Consider the following 22,658-nt stretch of genomic DNA (forward strand, 5'->3'; position numbering starts at 1 on the left):
CCTACACGAGGTCAATTTCAAATTAACAGAAACCATATGCTACTGTGATATTTTACTGTACATCATAAGCTTCGATCTAGTTGAAGTTACAGGAAGTGGAAACAGAGAACTAGATCTTAATGCCTCAGGAGGATTTCATCTTTAAAAGGAAGACCAGATATTCCTAGTCATTTTTATGTACTTTTAAATAAGCAGTTGGTTCACTAACCAGTGTTAACAGAAATAAATAACTTAAAAAATCACAGATAACAACTTGACTCAATATTACTGCAAGCAATTAAAATTCAAGGGCTGTACTTTATTCTGCATGCATTTATGTGATGCTTACCAAGGAGTCTGTGTCTTTGTGTCATATCTTACTATACCGTATCTATAAATTTGTGTTTGTATCACTGTAAATATGTTTTTTGAATAACTAAGTGAATCCAGGACAGTGATTTTTGCAAGCAACCTCAAAAGAGTTGCAGAACTGCTTCTGAATGGAGCTACAGCAGTATTTGCCTTAGACTGACTCTACTGAATATTGATTTTAGGGAGCTGTCACTTTTCCCCCATACCTGCAGTCTGACATACCCGAGGGGGTGGTAAGAGTTTATGCTCCACTGCATTCAAAAGTCTCTATGGCAATTCAACTCAACAGCCAAACAAAAGCCAAAGACATCCTGGCTCGATTCCACTGTGAAAACAGGTGGGTAAATCAGAACATTTTGTTTTTCCTGAGCAATAATGTCAGAAGCATTAATGACTAGATTGTCCCCTTTTCAAAGACTCATTGTGTTACAAGAACTCTTTTTCTAATCTAAAATTGCTAATTTATGGTTACGTTGGTTAAAGAAATTTTAACCACTGATTTTATTCTTTATATTTTACTTAATAATCGGTTCCTATACAGAATCCATCTGCCCTCTGTTATGCCACTACTAAACACATACGTTTTATAGACTTGCTGCATAAAGAACCCAGAACATCTGCCCATAAAACGTTAATGTTTTTATTTCTGTAAGGTCATAATTATTAACAGTTATGGGAAATGGTAAATTGCATCTGCAAGTCTTTTCTGCAAAGTCTTCCCATATTACCACATAATTCTCTTAAAATAAATAATAAAAAATAAATAACATAATAGAAAGCTTAGTTAACTGTGACACAGTAATCTGCCTCTGTAGCAGATTCACTATTCTGCAGTGCTCCGTTTGGTGGAAGTCCTTGCTTTTGATAAGTAAGTTCACAGGGGCAAAAATATCAATTTTTAGCTTAATATAGACGGTGGTTGATAAGGCAGTGGTTATAACAGAAAGACAAACTGAAGGTTTTTTTCTATCCTAGCCGTGGTTCATCACAGAACATGAGAGGCCAGATCCAAAGTTTACATGAAATTGGAGGAAATATAGGTAGGTCTCATTTTTGAAAATTCAATTCTGAATGTCCTTAGCCTCCTAGAACACCTCAGGGCAGTGCTGTTTTCACACAGCTGGGTCTCTCCTACCTTCCAGTCCACCTGCAGAAAAAGAGTCTGACCCAACAGCTGTTGAAATCAATGTAACAATTCCTTCCGACTCCAGCACGACCGAAGGGCCACCGCACAGGAGACAGTGACCTGATGGCTGGATCTCAGCAGGTCTCCTGACAGTCTTGCCAAATTCATCTGACCTTCCGCTTACCTCTCTCACTCTCATAATTGAGCTTTTTTCCATGGTTAAGAGATCCTTAGTCTTCCTCTCGTGAGCACATTCCACCTCGCTGTCAAGCCTTTTCCCAAGACCTATTTCTTCCTCACTGTATGCAAGTGTTAACCTCCTCAAAGTAAAAAACACAGAATTGAGAATTCAGGCCCTGCATGTATGGGTCTACTATACTCATACTAATCCATGTGCTTTATTTAGATTGCAAATACCTTGCAGTAGGGATTTTGTCTTCCGTGTTTCATGCAGTGACATTTTTGTAATGACAACAGTGGCTTGCCACACAAGTTCCTGGCCTAAAGGTCAAAAACCAGATTTCAATTTGATATCACACAGTCCTCTCCTTTCTCTATTCGTACTAAAATTCTGGATGCTCTGTTGGAGTCTTTTGTCAACTGTCTGATTAGATTATTCCTTAATTCTTCTAGATTCCGCTCAAACAGCTTCTATAAAGTTATTACAACACATCGCAGACTTGCTTCAGCAGCAGTCAAGAAGCAAAGTCTTTACTACTGAAGATACACTCATACAAAGCTAAATTTGATTAGTGATTTGTTTTGCCTGGCTAAACAGGATGACCAACCGATGCTAAAACAGGAGAAGATCCTAAAGGTCTTGTGAAACAATTCCAAGTATTCCAAAAAAAAATCAAAAATCTGGACATTTAATTTGCATCTTCATTTAAAATTATTTTTATAGACCTAGATCTTTCAGGGTACCTTAGTCCACTGATTATGCATTCATTCATTTATATTGCTTTCACTTGAATAAAATCATTAGGACCCCAGTGACCTTATAAGTAACTGTACAAAATTTTTACATAACCCTTTGTGTCACAGCAATGTGACCTCACCAGTTAAATGGCTTCATCACCCAGTGTAAATGCAATACAGTCTAACCAATCAACTTAACTCAAAAATTTATTGCCTTATTACTCAATTAGGAGGCACCAAATGCCTCTTTCTGTGGCAAAGGCAGCAGGGACCCCCCAACCACCCAACTCCCAGTCACCACCTAAGGAAACCCTCAAATGGTCAGACTTCGGAGGACTTTTTTTTTTTTTTTAACCAGCAAAACAGCAACTGCCAAAAGCCTTGATATAGTCCCTATATTTCTTTGCAAGATCCTAGCTGGATGGGACCACGTGGTTTACAGAGCTATGTTTTCAGCATTTAAAAATAGTGTAGAAACGAAGTCACAGAGTTGTAATTCCAGCCCAGTAAATCCAAAGAAATAAAACCCCCAGACTATGGCACTTACAGTAGCGGTGTTGTTAATGCTTCTAAAGAAACCATAACATTTGTTCACCGTTTGACTAACGGTCAATGCCTTGTCCATAAGTCAGTGTAATGCAGGGCATCCTGCCTGAAAGCGAAAGTGAATTCATGACTCTCACTGAGTAAAATCACTGGCAAATTTACCAAAGCCCCTGTCTGTATCCAGGCAAGACAACAGCTGGACACACCAAACTAGGCTCACTATGTGCAAGTCGGAGAGACATTCAAGGACATTTTAACATAGCTCTGTCCCGTTTACTAATGTGCTCGAAACATCCTATGATCCATGGCTGTCGATTTCTGTTTCAGGTCAGCACTGTTTGGATCCGGATGCATACATGTTAGATGTTTACCGTGCAAATCCTCAGGCAGAATGGGTGATAAAACCAAAAGCAAGCTGAAGCAGAAGGCTGCGGTCTACTGGACAAAAGCCAAATGGACAACAGTGATGCCTGTCATTTTAAGAAGCTCTTGGCAGAGACGAAACAAAATGGTAGCTACAGGATATCATTCCTTCCTACTGTACCGCCCAACTGATGTTCGCTATGTACTACTTTTGGTATAAGCATTATCACTCCAGCTTCTGGACCATCTGAAAATATCACATCAGTTATGCTTTCATATAGATTACACTTGTGCCGGTTGGCCCAGGAGTTAGGAGGACGGACCACGGTACGGAGGCACAGAAAACAACGTGTCGCATACGGAGCTGTTCATTTCCTGATCTGGTGTTAGAACACGAATTTTTGGAAAGGAAAGAATCCAGTGGCATCCATGGATGTATGAAACACTACCGATCACAGCGTAACACAGAAGCATCACAGAGACATTCAAGAAGAGAAGGTATCTCTCAAGCGTGGAAGAGAGGAGCTCGAGCTGCAGTGGTGCGAAGATGTAGCTGTGTGACAAAATCAAACCTTTCTGCTGAAAGTAAACCTGTACAGTGTGCATTACTGCCATATTTATGTCTCTCAGTCACTCCTCATGAGTACCTGATGCGGGGGGAGGGAGGGAGGCAGAACTACTGTATAGACAGCTATACTGCTTTATGTATGTACCACTGTATATATTGCCACCAGTCTTCCAAAATCGTCTGTCTGGATCACATTACTGTGTTCAATTGTAGCACCGCAAACCATTTTCTCCTTCCTTCCCCTGTCACACACACAAGCTTCGGGAGACAAATGCTAGGCGAGAGGGGGCGTATTCCCCTGGCTCCATCTTTTACTTGATACTCTCAGATTTAAGTCTGTGTAATGCCGTAACATGAGATATGTGTTAATGGTGCCACTTACAGCCATCACCTTTTTTGTTAAACATTATAGTTTCTTAATTTGTAACCTAATTCTTTTTTTGTTTATTTTAGCTTTAATATGTACGCAACTTTTATACTATTCAGCTGCATCGAGAAGAGAGATCTTTGTCCGGATCTTGTAGAATTCAGCATGGAGAAGACAAAGAGCTTCCAATGAGCAGAGGGATTTAATACTCTTATTTAACATTTACACATTAGGGCCTTAAAACGTAGCCAAATTAGGCCCAGTTGTGCTGGGGGTTTTACAAATACATAGCAAATTGCAGCTCCTCTTACAGGTGGCGTGCAGTCTATGAAAACACACAGGCTGACAAGAGAACAGCGGGCTGCCAACTGCATTGGGACTGCAGCACAGCAAATGTTAGGCAGTATGTCTAGTTTGTAGCCAGTCACGAGGGCGAGCACCATTCTTCACCTAATCCTCTGGTTTGGGACTATACTTTATAGAACTAAAGCATGTTTGTTGAGTAGGGAAATCACAAGTCTTTGGAAAACCGCAAGTATTTTTTTCATCTTTGTCTTACACAAAAAATGGGAACTAATGCCTTCAACTGTACTGCAATGTCTCCGTCACTGGATGACGATATTGCACAACAAATTCAACAAATTCACCCACAGTCTGAGCGGTGGGTTTTGTTCCTGATCTGGATACACAGATGAGGCAGAAGCTGGTGCTCTGTTTACCAGGTAGCAATGTAACAGCGTTCTGAACCAAGTTGTCCAGGCGAAGATAAAGTATGCTGTCCTACAGAGAAACCTGTAACTTGTGATGCTCTGCTGAAGCTTTGCAATGAAGATTTTCACATTCTAGAAACCCTACTTCTGGTTCAAAGTTAGCAGTGTTCTCCAGTAGTTAACTTTCACCGTTAGTGTTCAGTAAAAGAAATCAACATTGAATCAGTAATTTTACCAGCAACAATAATGTCTACAGGGGGCAGATCCCGTCTGTCTTTCTTACCTTCTTGAGATAAAAAAATGATACAATTTAGCAACATTATTCTTTCATCTTAGAATCATAGAATCATTAAGGTTGGAAGAGACCTCTAAGATCATCGAGTCCAACCGTCAACCCAACACCACCATGCCCACTAAACCATGTCCCTAAGCGCCTCATCCTCACGTCTTTTAAATACCTCCAGGGATGGGGACTCAACCACTTCCCTGGGCAGCCTGGTCCAATGTTTAACCACTCTTTCAGTAAAGAAATTTTTCCTCACATCCAATCTAAACCTCCCCTGGCGCAACTTGAGGCCATTTCCTCTCGTCCTTTCACCAGTTACTTGGGAGAAGATCTTCTTTAAAACAGCAAAATTTTTAACTTTCCCTTTTTTTTTTTTTCTCAACACTAATGAATGCACAGTTGCAGCCAGGTTAAGACCAGGACAGTTGTATTATAAAATACACTGCTTATTTTGACAACTATTTATTTTAACTATATGAGAGACAGTAGATCTGTGGTTTGTTCATAGGACTAAGCATAAACGTTTTGTCAGGTGCTTTGTTCCCGATTCCCTTTAGTTCCCTCTGTGGTGACGGACAACTCTTTCTACTGTGCTGCCCTTTTCTTTTAGCTGTAAAACAGGACTAGGACTTTCCTTATAAAGGTAACATGAGAATTAGTTGAGTTAAATTCTGCTCTCAGATGCAGCTAAACAATTCCCTGAGCAGAACAGGAGTTATAAACATCCATCTAGGAAGGACAAACTCAGCAAAGGGATTTTATGTGCAAAGTGCTTTGAACATGAAGAGCATCATATAAATGCTAAGCACCATTGTATTTATAGCCAACGAAAGAGCTTTTATGACTATACAGAAAGCCTAAACATTAACTAAAGAGTTTGACACGTTGTAGCAAATGAGATAACTTCCTACAGTACTTTCAGATAAAAACATTGACCTCCTCCGTCTTGCCCACTCACTTGACCCTGTCTTCTCAATGGCCATGCAAGGAAAAGTACAGAGCACCCATGCGCTCACGCTGTAACTTGCTCAGCGTGTTCTGGACCCTGAAGTGAGGACTTCACCAAAATTATTTGTGAAATAGATCTCACTGTATTCCGTACAGGATAGAAGGGGTTTTTGGAAGACTTTTTTTTTGCCACTGTCCAACTTAGGAAAGCCAAATCTGATGTCATGAAATCCATCCTGTGAACGCTTGTTTTATACTAAAATTGCCTATAACTTCATAAGACATGCGTATTAGCAGATGAACTAGGTACAGTGCCCTGACTACTACAGCATGGCCAAATACCTGCTGTCTCTGGAACAGAATGGCAAAACTCTTTTTTGATACAAATGGATCTAACGACCCGTGTGTACTGTGGTTAATACTGTTACACATTGAGTTGTTTTGTGTTGTTGTGGTACACTAACTTGATTTAATATGCAGTAGACAAACTGAACAACCTCTACGACATTTTTGAATATGAGGTCTCAACTTCAGGCCTTGTATTTCAAAATGCTGGTGGAGGCACCTGGAATTTTGTTCCTCCTAACAGCAGCTGAAGTCAAAAACAAGTTATGATAGGATTGTCACCTAACAAAAAGCAACGTATGTGGAAAGCTATTAATAAGAAAGCGGTAGCAAGCAGGGAGAAACTTATTCAGCAAACTCCAAAGATGCCTCAAGCATTTATGTACTCCATGGTTCTACAAAGACAGCATTTTGCATCAACACAGAGAGAGAGAGAGAGAGAGAGAGCGTATTCCAAGAAGTAGGTATTGGGGACAGACTGGAATGCTCTAACCTGTTTATGCAGCTAATGTCATTAGAATGTGTGCGTGTGTGCAAATGTGTCTGTGTCTATGTATAATATTAACTACCTCACTCTGCATTTTCCAGGAAAAATAATTTGGCTTAGAGGTTTAATATCCCAAAACTTTCTATTATTAATTTCACCTCTCCACTAGTCTTTTACACTGATAAGGTGTTTCTCCTTCTAAGGGGCAAGATTTGGAAATTACCAAAAAATATATGTTAAAAAACATATTTCAGTATACGGATGACATTTTATCCAAACCATGTTGCCTCAGTTACTGCTTGTAACGTGAACCTTATGAGATCAGATCTTGGGGTTAATAGATAACAAATACAAACATACTGTGTTTCAGTTTTTGCTTTTCAATGGCTTTCCATTAACGTGTGTCTTCTCTGGAAAATAATACAATGCCACTAATCAAAGCAAAATGTTTGTATGTTCGTTTCCCTTACAGTCCTCATTATGTTACGTGTTTTGTTGAAGTAAGCCCACACGTAAGTGTATGTGTACAGCAGAATGTCTCCATTGTATTGTATCCATGTCAAAAATAAAAACAATACCAACAAAGAAAGCTCTTCAAACCTAAGCACGTGGTTTTCAGTTAGAAGCAGGTGACAGAAATTGCAAAAAGCAGTGGTGAATGTTTTAAAAGCAACTCTGTTGTTATAGCACCTGAACAGCTAGCTACACAAAGGACCATATTCTGCCACCCTTGCTCAAGTAGAGCAGTTCTTTGCTCCAGGAGCTCTTCTCTCGGACTACCTTGATGCAAGGTACAAAATGACACTGCTTGGAATCTTGCCTCATTGAAATCAATGACAAACTGCTTTGGGGTTTCATTTGAGCCAGTATTTTTTAAACTAGTATGAAATACCTAGAGCAAAACTGACTCGAGAATGAATTATAAAAATGCACAGTAAAAGCCAAACAAAATTGTAAGGAACAAACAAAAATACTGCTAGTTCAAAGAGAAAAAAGGAGATGGAAGTGACTTTTAAAGAATTGTTTATTATAGACGCATCTTCAAGTACAAGACATGGTTGTCACTGCTCAGTGGTCCAGCCAGTTGATGAATGGGTGTCCTTACTTGAGTCAGATTGAGTGCGTGTCCCCCAAACCTGGCTCAAGTGCAACTACTGGAAGCACATGTTTCACTCTAGAAACAGAGGCAGGCACAGTAGGAAAAGGTAAAGACAGAACTGCTGATTGGCCTGTGAATTAGGAATCGCAGAGCACCAAAGGTGCTTCCCTGTGTCCTGTAAGAAACACTGTTTTCCCAAGAAAGATGCATTAGTTCTTGTTGCCAAAATACATAGTAGTTCCAAGCCAGACCCAAATTGTTTCTTCACCACCACAACATTTCGTATGTGTCTCTGTGCTGTGGAGTTGCTGCTTGTCCTGCAGCTGATTACATGAAAGCATAAACAGGAACATAATCCTCCTAGACAATGTGGCTATAATGGGGGTCAGAAGCACTGGATATTAAGGCAGAAGGAAAAGGGATTGGAGCTACCATATTAAGTATAAATAAGAAAACTCTATTCATTAGACTTTGAATCTGGGACCTTCAAAATTATGCCTTTAGTCTCCTGCTCCCTCTGCTGGACTCTACCTACTCGTACTTTTCACTTCCTAGCCTTCTGGCTCTTTTTCTTCTAACTGAAATGTACGGACAACTGAACTACATGAAATAATGCACAGTTTATTGTAGTTTTATTATGTGGTCCAAAAGTATTACCTTTTTATAAAACAACCAACACACAATAAAATGAAATACTGTCAAGTAATCAAAAGAAAACATACTGTAAACACTGATTAATAAAAATTCCCAAAAGAAAAATACCCAATTAATGCCATTAACATTGTAGTAGAGGTATTTGTTGTTTAAAACTGTTTAGTTAAAATGCAGACATAGAGCTTCTGACTAAAAAAAATAAATGACCTGAGTTGGAAAACAACCAGAAAATCAAAGAGATGCAGGCTCTCACCAATTCTTCTTTTCATTACGTAATGAGAATGAACAATAGCAGATCAACAAAAAAACCCTCTCTCAGTCCAGACAGGTTTTGCTGCAGTTCAGTGCTCAGCCCCAGGGCAGGAATGAGGAAAGACTCCACGCAGGTCAAAAGCTCTGCTGAAGTCAAACCATTCTGCCTGTTGGCCCTTGGTCAACACGAGGTTCCTCAAACAGCCATGGAATGAGCTCTTGCTCGTGAGGCAGTTTTGTTTCACATCAGCTGAAAAACAAATGTGAAACATGTAGAATCTATTTCCAGTTAACTGAAACAATAAAAAGATCCAGGTTATTATTCAGCTGCTTCCTCCTCCCACCCGAAAGAGAGAGAAAACCAACACCTGAGGAGCACCAAGTTCCATTCACGTTTGGATGATCTGGGACATCCCACCATGGACAGTCACTGCTGCCTTCAAGCGTAAGCCATGCACTGGGGTAACTTGTGCAGAGTTTGCAGAAATAATTTGTCCCAGGGGACAAGAGAGAGGAAGAGAGAGGAGAAAGCCACTCTACATAGGTGCCTTCCAAGTTAAAATTGAAACTGCCAGAATATGAAGCAACAGCTGAGCTGTACACAGTCATGGTCTCCACTGGTAAACCAAACCATGAGGCTGGTAGAGAGTCCAACTCTCTTTTTCCATACAACCTGTGAAACAATTCATTCCACTTCTGCAGTACTCAACTAAACCGAAGAATTTCTCTCTTCTCTATGAACCCTAATCTTTACAGATGGAAGCACTGAAAGAACAATTAGTATCACATTACCCTATTTAAAAAAAAAAAAAAAAAAGGTTCATAAGATGCTGATAAGGCTGCTTTGGTATTCCAGAAAGACCAAATACTAATCAAGATCTGGTTAATGAGCATTAATTCATTTTTCATAAAGCACCAAAACCTAGTCCAACAGAAGGCTCTGTAATATTTCAAGCTACTATCCCTAAAGCGTTCCAAATATTTAAAAGCCGAGTTTGCCCTTCAAACCTCATCACTCTGTTTTCAGACAAATGGAAAAATCTGAGCTGATAAACTGTAACAGCTGTTTTCAGAGACAAATGTATATGGGCATCTTATGCTATGTTTAAAAGCATAAGATATTCAAAACCATATGAAGCCTACTCACTCTCAGTACTGATGCGTTCATTAAAAAGCATGTCTTCAAAAAGGTCAAACTCATGATGTTCGAAATTCAATCCTCTTAATGAATACATTGTCTTGGCTCAAATTATCAACTAATGAGTTGCACAACTTAATTGAAAAGTAATTCAATTATATATTTTTGCTGTTACTATCTTCTTATATTACCATTGTAGTATGATTGACAGACTTCAGAAGGGAATTTGCACAGAACAAGGGAAATAATACGTTCATCTGCAGCAGCTTGACTTCTGCTTGCACAGCCCCTGACACAAAACATTAGCAAAAATAAAGCAGAGAAGAGCACTACAGAAACCTTACTTAGATGAATGTGAAGGAAAGCCTTAATATGAATTTGACTGCAAGAGAACCACACCTCAACATACACAGGCAGGGACATTGTGAAGTCTGAGAGACACTGTGAAAGACAAACCATGTGGAGGAAATCCTCAGAAACTAAGGAGCAGGTTTGTGGGGGAAAGTGGTATCAGTTCAGTTGATCTTGCCAACACACTCAACAGCTAAATGTATTCCTCCACAAAGACAGCATACACAAATGTTAATATGCTGTGATCTCAGCAACAATGTAGAAAATGGTAACTATGATTTATAACTCAATCATGAACTTCATCCATCAGGGCCGGGGGGGGGGGGGGGGGGGGGGCATGTTTCGTTAAGAATGATTCTTATGAGAGAGAGCGAGAGCAGGAGGGACAGAGGGGAAGAGAAATATTATTGTACCTACCAGGATAGCCTCCAACATAAATGGGATTGTTCGTATCTGCAGATGTTGACTGGATGTAGGGATTATCAGTTTGAACCAAATTCCCATCAATTATCAGCGAAATGCGATGTTTGCTTTTGTTTGCTTGAAGCTTGTGCCATTTTCCATCACACAAACTATTTGTGCCTCTTGGTTCATATGTAGCTGTTACTCTGCCAGCTCCATTGTTGACATGGAATAAAACCTGTACAAAGAGCCATATGCCAATAAAGATATAAAGTAAGAATACATGAACTAATTTGCCTAGATAAAAGCACAATCATGCTGGTGCAGAGATTTCCGTTTTAATAAATGCTTGGTAATTATGGAAAAGCTAATGTTTACTTTGATGGTTAGAGTGCGTCCTTACTGAAGTATTTTTAAAATCTACAAGACTTAGATCTACCATGCAACGGTCCGTTGGGTTAGCCTGGTATACTTCATTTGGGATTTCAATGTTTCTTGTAAATACAAATCAAGTAATTTTCTCACAGAAGCTGAGACTTCAGATCTGAAAGAAGACCCACTGTACCTAACTGAAGAGAAAGAGAATGGACTGAAAGTACTTGTCATTGCCAATACATGTATTGTTTTATTACATGTATTTATTTTTCAAAGCAGCAGACATTTCCTCAACTCTGCGGTGAGGATTAATATGTAAATATTAACTGAGAAAGTATGTCCCACAGAAACAGTGATATTTAACACTGTCTCTAGCTAGGAAGTTTTGAATAAAAAATGAGCTATTTCTGAGACAAGGAAATACTTAAGAGCAATCAAGTATACATTTTTAATGCAGGATATGAGTGGAAAACTATGTATTGATTGTTAAAAGGTTTATGGAGCACAATGGCCAGTGGAAGTAGAGAGTGAGTTAATTGCTCATGAATATTGAAGAAGAGATTACAAAACAGGGTCCTTTGTACATGCTATAATCTGTTTATCAAGGACAAGTGTAGCTCTGGCAGAAAAAGTATTAAGCTACAAGAAAGGTACTTGTGTGGTCTAACATACAAGGTATGTAGTACAGGAGGTCACAGTAGCTACAGACTAACATAAATTACACTAATTAAAAAGGCAAAGATGTTCCAGTTACTTCTGATAATTTCACATTTTATAAGATGATGATGATAAACCTTGAGACTGAAAGTTTGTCCCATACTACTTCTGTGGGGATTTGGTTTGGACATTTTGCCTCCATCACGTTTCACAAGCATCTATTTAGTGCTACCCAACAGTTCTAGCCTCCCAGTTTTAAGCAAGCCTTGTGAAATGAGTGTGCCAGCACAGGGCAGCCTACCTTGCCATTTACAATCTCCAGTCCAATGGCATCAACCTTAGCACTGCTGACTCCGAGGAGAACTCCATGCGCCACTGTCGTACGAAACTCCAGTGTGATGTTCACATCAGACCGGACTTTGTAACCTTCTCTGACTGAAAAGAAGTTATAAGCTACTAACAGAAGACTTGTAACCCAGAGTACAAAGTAGAATACATACATTGTCATTGAAAGGCCTAACAAGCTTGTTAGTTACTCTGCTGGGATACGACCTTGCAGAACCTCTGGAAAGTAAGTTTTCCAAAGTCATAATCCACATTTTATACTGGAAAAGATAAATTCCCAAGTAAGTTTTCTTTCATTAATTTAGATTTAATACATTCTATCTCATTTGTAAGAAATGGTAAAGAGCACAAATGTAATCCTTCATGTTACTTCACAAGTCCCCTAGGTCTTTTGTCTCCATACCCTTTAACAGACCTTAACTTAACATCATGAACATGGGTATTCTTAGCTGAACAAAGAGGTAGTTCATTTGTTTCCCAGTGCTAGAATCATTAGCTCTTTCATTTGTGGAAGATAGCCCTTTGCAGAAATGGCCACTTTTGGATGTATGGAGTAAAGGGACTTAGTTAGAAATACATATGCATGGCATGCACTCTGTGTGTGAGGAGTCAATTAATTACACACAGTTCCAGCAAGACCTAAAAAGAGTACGTTTTCATTAACATTAATTCAGTAAGGTACTGCTTTCAATTAGTGACACTTACCAAGAGCAGCAAAGCCACTCCCATCAAAGAAAGTACCGTCCTGCACTGTTACATAGCATTTATTCACAGCAAAGATGGAGACAGGGCTCTCGTTGTCCAGTTGTTTGCTATTAATTGTCATGCTACCAATGCAGGCAGGAATACTGTGAGTCACCTAAGCATGTTGAAATATAAGAGTTAACGTGTAATACAAACTGCTGCAATGCTCTCTTAGTGATTCACCTGGTGTTATTGTAAATAAAAAATTCTCTGAACAAAACACAGCAGGATCTAAAATATTTATGTAATTACATTTCTATTATTACATATATAAGGTTACAAATGTATGTAATGTCTTAGAGTCAAAATAACTACTGTTTAGAATCACAGTATACACACTTTATAACATACAGAAAGAATTGTATTTGCTTGAATGTGAGCAGGAATACACCCAACAGTTAAAGACATTCCAAACATGCTTCAGCAAATTAACAAGTAAATCAAGATTTTGACATTTTGCAAGCGTAGATCATCAGAGTTCTATCCAGCAAAAAGATTCATTAGAATTCCCCACTATTACTATTTTCAGCAACTGCAGATTCAAAGTATTAAAATATTTGTTAGCCCCATTATCCAATTAAGAATCATTATGTCCAGGAATTGAGAAACATTATCATCACTGGAATTGTCTCTGAGATAATGAACTGCACAAGGAGGAAGGTGACAAAAACCTACCCTCCAAAAGCATGTGTAAAAAGTATGTTTTAATCTCAGACAGCTAAACTGAGTCTTTCAGAGATAGTTAAGGCACCTAATTTCTGTTTGAATGCAATAGGACTTAGATACCAAAATGTCTGAGATTCTAGGTCATATTTTTATCTTATACTGTGAAACACAGGAATTTATATTCTTTATCAATTTTTAACAGAGAGATTGATGGAAGAAAAAAATCTATTAGGGGCTATTACTAAAACACAAGCACACAAGCTCTAGCTGGAATGGCTAAGCCATAGAAAGCTGGAAAGATTATCTGGTAAAAGGTCATTACTTTCTTTGTTGTTTCTTTCCAAAAGACAGGATACTGAATTAGATGGGTTTGATGCAGTATACTCATTCTAGTATTGCAAAACGTCAGAGACACCCCAAACCTTCTTACATTCCCAAGATTCTTCGGCACGTAGTCTAAGGGGAGTCCTCCCACATAGAGCTTCCCCTCCACATCCAAAGTGCTACCATCTCCCAGAGCACTGACTGCTACCAATTCCTGTCCGTCCACAATGATTATACCTTTTCTTTTAACATATTCTGTCTTTACCTGGAAAAAATAAGAGCGTGCAAACATGAATCAGTAAACTGAATCAGTTACCTAGTCATCATTTGCCATAGAAGTAAGCAAGACAATTTTTTAGTGGTTAGATTGCTTTGATATACTGTACTGAGGCATCCTCTTGAAATTCATTGTGAGGCTGAGGCCATTTCAGAATGCAACTGAGCAGCTAAACTGCTTCCTTGCCTCCCCAAGGGCTCACAATGATTGCACGTTGTCCTGCTTAAGTTTTTCAATGTCTTAACAATCATTATTTAAAACCACTAGTTTATTGCCTTATTACGAGTACATCACTGAGTTTGAAGTGGGGAGTACCGTGCTGGTCTTCTGCAATTATTGTGCTACCCACCAGCTGAGCCATCTTAGCTCTCTGAAGTGCACACTCCCATGCTGTAATTTTATGATGAGCAGTGCTGAATTTGCTGTGACCAAAAAGCTTTCCAGTTCTGTCCATCTTGTTCATTCATGCCCCTGTGTCTTCCTTGCACTAAAGCAATTACTCACATGCAGATGAGGGACTTTATTTGAAGTCAGCTAGCCGTTTATTCTTCCCTGGTTACTTTTAGCCCCACTCAGAATCCTGACCAGGTTCAACATGAGGTTTCACAAACATTTGGGTTGGTAAGGGGATAAAGCGGTACAGCAGGGTGATATGAGCAGATGGCAGAGAATGGAAAGAATTGCTTCTTTCGGCAGCAATGCATATTAGCTTAAATTGCTTGTAGAGCTACTGCAATAATCACCCCCAGCTGTGAAGTGGTGTGACTCAGCCTTCATCTCTGAAAAAAGGTTCAAGCTCATGTTTTTATGTCCTGGGTAGTAAAGGTAGGTCAGCTTTCATATGGAATCTGTTCATCTCTTACAAAGCGGATAGTGTGAGTATAAGTTTTATGTGAGTATATGTAATTTTAAACATGCAGCTGTAAATCCTGGAGTGTTCTTCATTTCAGGGTAGGGTAGGCAGCGGAGCTTAAGTGTGATCTCTCTCTCTGACAGAAGTTCACATTTGCTTTCTTTATGTTAGTTTTTGCTGGTTTTTCTTCTGCTGATTATGTATGAAAAGCAAAAATAACACTCTGCTGATTCCCAAGGCACCTAGAAGAGGTGCAGCTTTGTGTCATCAATCACTTTGTCCCACAGAAGCCACTTCCTGGAATTAAGGCTTCACATATGGACAAGGGAAGGGAAGCTTAGTAGGATGAATATTGTCATCCTCATCTGCCTTAAGGAAAAGTAATGTGGTCAGAGTTGCTTTTAAAACTCATGCAGACATCACAGTCATTTTTGATGAAGAAAGCCAGAGCCAGCAGCAGGTGGGTTGCTCAGAGGAACTGGGTCAATAGAGGTTGACACAGAGTCTTTGTACAGAAGGCCCTGAATCCTACGTGACACCTGAAAGCTGTAGCCATAATTTCTCCTCAAACTCTCCTTATGCCAAGCCCTCCCCCCTCCAGCCTCCATTCATTCCAAACATCTACCTTTCTCATGTTGCATCAACCAAGGAAAGGAAAGAGAGTGCTTCCCTATTAGCACTAGCTGCTATGACATGCTCAGATATTAAGCGATAAGTGGGAGAAAGGAGAAACTGTGCACCCACAAGTCTCTGTCACACGCTCAGTTGCAGGTCTTTGGTGACACGGTGCATGAAAAGCTCTCTGTGGAAAAGTCAGAGTTTCTAGACTTGTTGGGTTCTTCTCTGGTGAAGATGACCATTATTACATAGTTGATGAACTATTTTATTTCTAAATAATCTGAGATACTTGACGGTAGTTGAATGCTGGAATTGATGCATAATTAATGAGAATTTTAAAAGGAAATAATTATACTCAAACACAAGTAACCCGAATGGTTTCATGATTGGGTTAAAACCTGTCTGCCTTTGCAACACAGAAAGCGTACAGGAAAGGTAGGGAAAAACCATCCCAGTCACTCCAGGGAAGAAAAAATGGAGTACAAGATTGGTGACTACCTACCGTATGCCATTTTCCATCACTGATAACAGCAGGGTGAAAAGCTACTGCTTTTCCTTTGCCTAAATCAAATGAGAAATAGAGCTGTCCCCCATGAAGCTGTAGGGCTGCATAATCAACCTGGTTCTGGTGAGCCATGTAGTAAATCAGGCCACTGGAGGCAAAGGTTCTGAGATTCAGCTGGACAGAAAGTCTAGATAATAAAAATTCAGTGTTACTGAAAGATATTTCTTCTGCATAGATAAAAAGCTTTTCTGGAGGAAGAAAACAGCTTCAGAAAAGTAGAATTTGCATTGATTCTAAGAAAGCATGACATATAATGTATTTCATAATAGAAATCAGTGCTGTACCTGTCAGAGACAGAAAAAGTGCTTGTTACAGAGTGAGCTGGGCTTTAAGAGGGACAGGCTCAGCTGTTGGTGACTGCAGGCTTGCCTATTGCCCCAAGAAAGGAACGGATTCCAGGATAATGTGATGGCATTCATTACTATCAGCCAGGCTTGCTGGGGTATAATGGGCAGACCGAGAACAGAGGAAGGCTTAAAAGGTAGAGGAGCTGATTGAGCCATTTATTACGGAGACACTAGGTTCAGACTGCGTAGCATCAATCCTCTGCAACGTTCTTATGTTCAATAGTTATAACAGACGGGCTAGAAGCAAAAAGGCTCTTTTCTCAATGCCTGCATAGGCTTCCTGAGTTGAAAGAAGCATACGCGAGTGGCTTGCAGGCTGTGTTTTGGGGACCTTGTTGGGAGCCTCTCAAACAAATAAGAGTGGCAGAGAGGCTATCACATGTTAAGTCTCAACAGAATGATTCTTCTCAGTAGTCTTAGCTCCTTCAGTGACCTGGGGAGTGAAGCAGACATGGAAGGTGCAATTGCAGAAAATCCAGAGGAGAGGGCGAGATGTTATCTGCATCAGTCAAGGAGCAGGGTCCAGCTGAGCTCTATGTGGAAAACAGAAATCAAAATACTTACAGAAGGTACAGTGGGGCTCTTAAGTCTGAGGAGAAAAAAATGCAGAACTCTGACCATGAGTTTAACTCATGACCACAAACCTGAGAAAGACATATTAATTACATTGCGGTGGTCGTGATACCTTCTTCCATGAGGAACCCATAGAAACCTCAAGCAAGGGCCATGTTCAAAGCCGGTAATGCAGTGATCATTCATGAAAACCATCATTGCGCTTCTTGTAGCTCAATACAAGATAACACACTGCGTGCATGTGTGAGCCAGGATATACTCACTTCTTCCTGACAGTAGACTGATTGAAGAGCAGAGTCAAGTGGCTGCCTTTGGCAAGTCCAAACTGATGGGCACCTTGAACATGATCAGGTAGCTCATCTTTTGCACAAACTACCTGTTAATGAAAGGACTTTATTAAGAAGAATAGTATCAGGTGCTGACCAGCAAGTGCTGAATGGCAATGTGCCTATGCAGAACTCTGTAAGGAGTAAAACTGAGCCACATCATAACCACAAAGTATATAGCAACATCAGTTAGCTAAACTCCCAATCATTCTGAGCAATCTTAGGCTCAAAAAGAACTAGTTCTAATGATTAAGCTACATCTCATGGACAGCACTGGTCTTTTCTACTGAAATGTTTCTAGTTTGAGAAGTATTCATTCACTATTTGTCTTAATTGATAGCCCTTTTGATAACAAATGCTGGAAGACAGAGTACAATTTCAGTGTGAAAACCTTATGGACTTGGTAGAAATATTTTCCTGTTTAGTGAGGATGCACATTTTTGTCATGATTTGGGGGATGGAGAGCTGAGTAACAGAGTATGAGCCAAAATGATACTTCAGCTCTAAGAAGGACAGCTTACTTCTTTTTATAGCCACAGTTGTATGAAATGTATAAAATCCCGCTTTCTGTTGCCACAGAAAAATGATTTCAGGATGCTCTGGAAACACTTCATTATAAAGCTGTGCAGCTGCAGAAGGAGAGAAGTAATGCTGCCTTCTCTCTTGGGAATAAGGACTGTGTGAGAGGAAACAGGTGTCAGGCAAGCTGCATTCAGACACTGTGTGTCTCTGGAACGGTTTCTGCCTCCTTTTTGACACAGAGCAGAGACTGCATGTGTGTGACCAGGAAAATGTGAATGCTGAATTGCACAGCTAATATAAATCTCAGCACAGAGCCACTTTGGCAGGAACACACTAAAGATAAATTACTGTGAAGTCCTTCTGCTGGGGGATTATCACTCCACTTTTTCTTTTCTTTTTTAGTGTTGCGGCCTTAACAATGATAAACCTAACCACATTTCTCTTCCAAAAGGCCAACAGGCTGTTACAAAAGATTATATCACTGTTTTTCTATAAGAAATAATAATTTCAAATTCACATTCATTGAACCCTTCCGTACCATAGAAGAAGCAAATATACACAGTCCATACTTTGAAAATTCTCCACAAACCTAAAATGCATCTTGCTGTTGAACACTTTCCTAGAAGAGGCAATAGAGCTTTGCTGTAATACATACTTTTTTTGTATCTGTAAGAGGCCTCAGGGGAACTGGTAAAGCCTGAAGTTCAGGTTGAATCTCAGTGTCTTCTGGCTGTACGGCTGGTTTAGGCTTCTCGGACAAAAAGCAGCTGTCCATATCCACATGTTCATACTTCATGGAAGTGGTGAAATACAAAAGCCTGTGTTTTAAAAAACCTACATTTTAAGAGGTGAAATCCCAAATCCCTACATTTCCCAAGCACAAGGAGAGTATTTTACAGGGTCTTTCACTAGTAACAGGAGAAAGGGAAAGAAGTGGCATGCTGGGAGAAAGATTCAGAAGTGGCAAATAATCTGTCCATAGAACAATATTAATAGACAATATTCTTGGAAAATCATTCTGTCTGTGAATGCAGATGAAACTATAGTAGAGAATGTTGCATTTTGTGCAGCGTCTCTATACACATTAAAGACATTTTTTATGCTATTTGGAAATGTAGCTGGTAATATCCATTTTCAGCCTGTTGTAACACCCAGATCATCAGTATCATGATTGTCTTATGTTAAAAACCAGGCAAATGGACAACATCATGAAAGAGATTACAAACTACAATTAATAATTACTACACACAGTTTTCCAAAACAGGGCATTTACCCCTCTGACTTACTCTTTGTTAAAAATAAGATTGCTGATACAGCCATGAAAGGAGCCAGCCATTTTCAGCCCTAAGATGCCCTCTCCTGCTGGAATGCCACCAGCATAGAAGTTGGAAATATTCATGGGGCTCATTTCTGCTGATGAACCAAGCCTCAGTTCTGCAGGGTTACTTTCATCCACCTGTACAGTTATGATCCTGAAAAAGATAAAGTAGGGAAAACATTCAACAAGGGCCTCAGACATTCATTTTCAAATGAAAAGCACTCCTTTAAGCCTCAAAAATGTCCTGTTCTAAGAAATAAAGATTCCATCACTTTGATAATCCTTTCAATGTCTTAAAACTAGAAGACCTTCTTCTTTAGATAATTTTTAACATGTAGAGTTTTGTCAAATATCTTTCTAAATTATTTTGATAGGTATCTTTCAAAATAATTTTGATAGCTGTATTTTTTTCTAATACTATTTAGTATACTTTACTCAAGTGGCCCAAGCTGTCTAGAGATTTTGAGAGCTTTTAACCAGAACTTTTAACCAGAACTTCATCAGTGGCTGTATGCTGTATACAACTACCATGTAAATCAGAACACCTCTATTAACAGCAGAAAAACACAGCCCTGATTATTCCACCTAATGAGCTAGCAAAGGCAGTTCCTCAGAGAGTGCAGTGAACTGACAACAGCATACAATAATTAAACAGGTAGTACTGTCTGCAGTCACATGTACCTCTTATTCCGGATTAGGATGACAGAGTGTTCTTGTCCATCACTGTATGTTCCATTGGCAGACTGAAGAATTACTTTTCTAGTACTTGCTCTATCTCCAGCATTAACATGCACTGCAAGATGACCATCAATCAGCATGATGGCAAAGAAGGGCTGTGGATTTAATCAGAAGATTAATTTTTAACTGTAATTCAATTTCTTGTCACACGTTCAGTGTTTAAATAGAACATACTTTGGAAAAATTTACCTCCAACTTTGTTGTAAACTAACTTTTTAATGAAACTCAAAGACTAGTAGGCATGTATTGGTACCTCTCAGAGTGCAAAGCCTTCTAACAGAAAACACGAAAGCTGGAAATTTCTCTGGTCATGATAAAAATTCAGGTTAAAATGCAGGAGTTTTTTTCTACCACCACCACCCCACTCCTCCCCTTAGAGGAAGGAAATGAGAAGGGGCAGGTATCCCTACTAAGACTTTGTCCTTGGATTCCAGGAGCTCCAAAACAGTCCACCAGATACGAGACAGCTGTTCATCTCAAATCCTTCAATAACTACTTCTGACTAACAGGAGTGGAAAGTAATACTTTGTGTGCATTTCATGTGCAGTTTTCCTCCTTGTTGCAAAAGCATTCTGGGTCCTAGTAACCGTAACAGGTCTCTTCTAACTGATCCTTCACCTCTCCTCTGCTCCAATGAATATCCTCTGTTCCCCACCTCGCCTCTATATTTGGGCCTTCCTAAGCTGATTAAATTTTTCCTTCTCATTCTTTTGCAAGTTACAGACATAAAAACCTGACTTGATATTACAAAATACAAAAAAATCTTTGTTTTCAGTACTTGCCAAATGTGCTTGTCTGCGTCGACGCTTTTCTAGTCCCCTGCTGAGTCCAGCAAGGATGATGCCACTGCTGTTCTTTGTAGCAAAAGTTGCCATCAGTTCTGATTCTGGGCTTAAGGACTTAGGTACCAACTCAATATATCCGTTGTTCAAGATGTTCACACTACGAATAGGCTATTTTACAAGGAAGAGAAATAGTTACTGACTTTGTCCCTACACAGCGCCCAGTAAGAAAAAAAAGAATATTTCAAGTATAGATTAGATTATCTTAGAATTTTTCAAGATAAACCCATTTCAACTCACTATATTCTTTCACAAACATTACTGTTCATTGTTCAGTAACAATAAAGATCACAAAACCTAAAAGTCTCCTACCTCCAATACACAGCCTTTTCTTACTCCATATGAATTTCTAAGCAAGTCAAAGGTTGAACGGGATATTTCCAGATTCTTGATGCATCCCACATACATTCTACTATTAAGACCTTTCCTGAAACACAAAACAAGGCCTTTTTTCCAAGGAGTAGTATTTGGAATCTCCTGGGAGAAAATATTATGTTCTCTTCAATAAGAAAAAGAGATCTGTTTTAAAGAATGAGTCAGCCCAGTGTAAGTGAAAACAGGGGTAATTTGGGTTTTACTCTTAGCAGGTATTAATTCTGATCTTAAAAAGAGTCAGATAACGTTGTCCCCAAATGGAAACATACACATGTGTAGTGCTGTGTTGCCAGGCCAGGTCATTTTCCAAAACTTTAAGGTGAATCTTCAGCTGAAATGTAATGGCTTTTGTGTGAAGAGAGTAACTGTAGCTCTCTACCACCTAGCAACTCTTTTTCATTTCTTCAGTCTGGAGGATGCCTAATTTGGTTCCAGGTTTAAGTCAGAAAAATCTAAGGCTGTCCTGCCGTAATCCCTTACAGGCTGCCATGCCAGCTACGATTAACAAGTCTGCACCTCTGCAATAACTGCGCAGAGACCAATATTGTCCTGGAATTTACCTTATTGTCAAGAGCATGCAGACAGTTTAATTAGATTTTCTTTTGCCATGCTTATCCTTTCAAAGTGAAGCCACTGGAAGAAATGTGACTTTAAAAGTTCAGCAGCGATGTGCTATAGGATGTGCTAAACAAAAAAATATAAACTAGAGACATGCTATAAAATATACATTTGTAATGTTTTTTGTTGATCTGTTCACAATTGTTTCTCCTCTGTTCCAAGTTTCAAAACTGAATTACAAGAATTCCTTTCTGAAGTAGAACTTTTACCCTGAAGCACAGTTTTGCCCATAAATGCCAGCTGGAAAACACAAGGCTCACACAGCTAGAGATCACAAGGAGCATCGTTCCAGGCAGCAGTGCTGAATGCTTGCCGCAGTCTGACACAAAGAGCAGGCGGCTGCTGTAGCAGCTGCTGTCATGGAAATCACCCATGGACAGGAAAAACAGAAGCTTGTCTCTGATCTGAACTGCAGTGTCAGACCTGCCAGTGAAAAGCACCGTATTAAGAATTTGAAGGCAAAGGACAGGTAATTCTGTGGTATACGTGGCCATAAACAAGACTTCAGACTTCACGGATTTTCACTAATTTCAGTGGAGTTAGCAGAGTTTGTTAAGATCTTTCCCTCTTACTTACAAGAGTCTTAGCAAAGGAGGAAAAGCGAGAGGATACTTTACCTCACAGTCCTGGATCTTGGCAGCCCACCAATGAAGATTGGGTCCTT

General features: G+C 39.5%; 2 protein-coding genes across 2 annotated transcripts in view; one reads left to right on the plus strand and one right to left on the minus strand.

Moving 5' to 3' along the window:
• The window catches only part of ARHGAP28 (Rho GTPase activating protein 28), a 73,277-nt gene extending 69,899 nt beyond the window's left edge, over nt 1-3,378 (plus strand). The window contains exons 13-15 of the mRNA XM_009332986.1: nt 534-688; nt 1,327-1,391; nt 3,269-3,378. Coding sequence (XP_009331261.1) covers nt 534-688; nt 1,327-1,391; nt 3,269-3,360 — 312 coding nt within the window. The 3' untranslated portion in view covers nt 3,361-3,378. The remainder of the gene's footprint in view (nt 1-533; nt 689-1,326; nt 1,392-3,268) is intronic.
• A 5,608-nt stretch (nt 3,379-8,986) lies between these two features.
• LAMA1 (laminin, alpha 1) overlaps nt 8,987-22,658 on the minus strand; it is an 84,008-nt gene continuing 70,336 nt past the window's right edge. Inside the window, 13 exon segments of the mRNA XM_009333073.1 lie at nt 8,987-9,270; nt 10,927-11,149; nt 12,245-12,378; nt 12,994-13,147; nt 14,129-14,287; nt 16,273-16,462; nt 17,519-17,631; nt 18,792-18,921; nt 19,390-19,575; nt 20,103-20,254; nt 20,942-21,112; nt 21,314-21,428; nt 22,612-22,658. The exon segment at nt 22,612-22,658 is cut by the window's right edge and continues 32 nt beyond it. Coding sequence (XP_009331348.1) covers nt 9,110-9,270; nt 10,927-11,149; nt 12,245-12,378; nt 12,994-13,147; nt 14,129-14,287; nt 16,273-16,462; nt 17,519-17,631; nt 18,792-18,921; nt 19,390-19,575; nt 20,103-20,254; nt 20,942-21,112; nt 21,314-21,428; nt 22,612-22,658 — 1,935 coding nt within the window. The 3' untranslated portion in view covers nt 8,987-9,109.

This window comes from Pygoscelis adeliae, unplaced genomic scaffold (genome assembly GCF_000699105.1).
Source record: "Pygoscelis adeliae isolate BGI_AS28 unplaced genomic scaffold, ASM69910v1 Scaffold38, whole genome shotgun sequence".
Lineage (NCBI taxonomy): Eukaryota > Metazoa > Chordata > Aves > Sphenisciformes > Spheniscidae > Pygoscelis > Pygoscelis adeliae.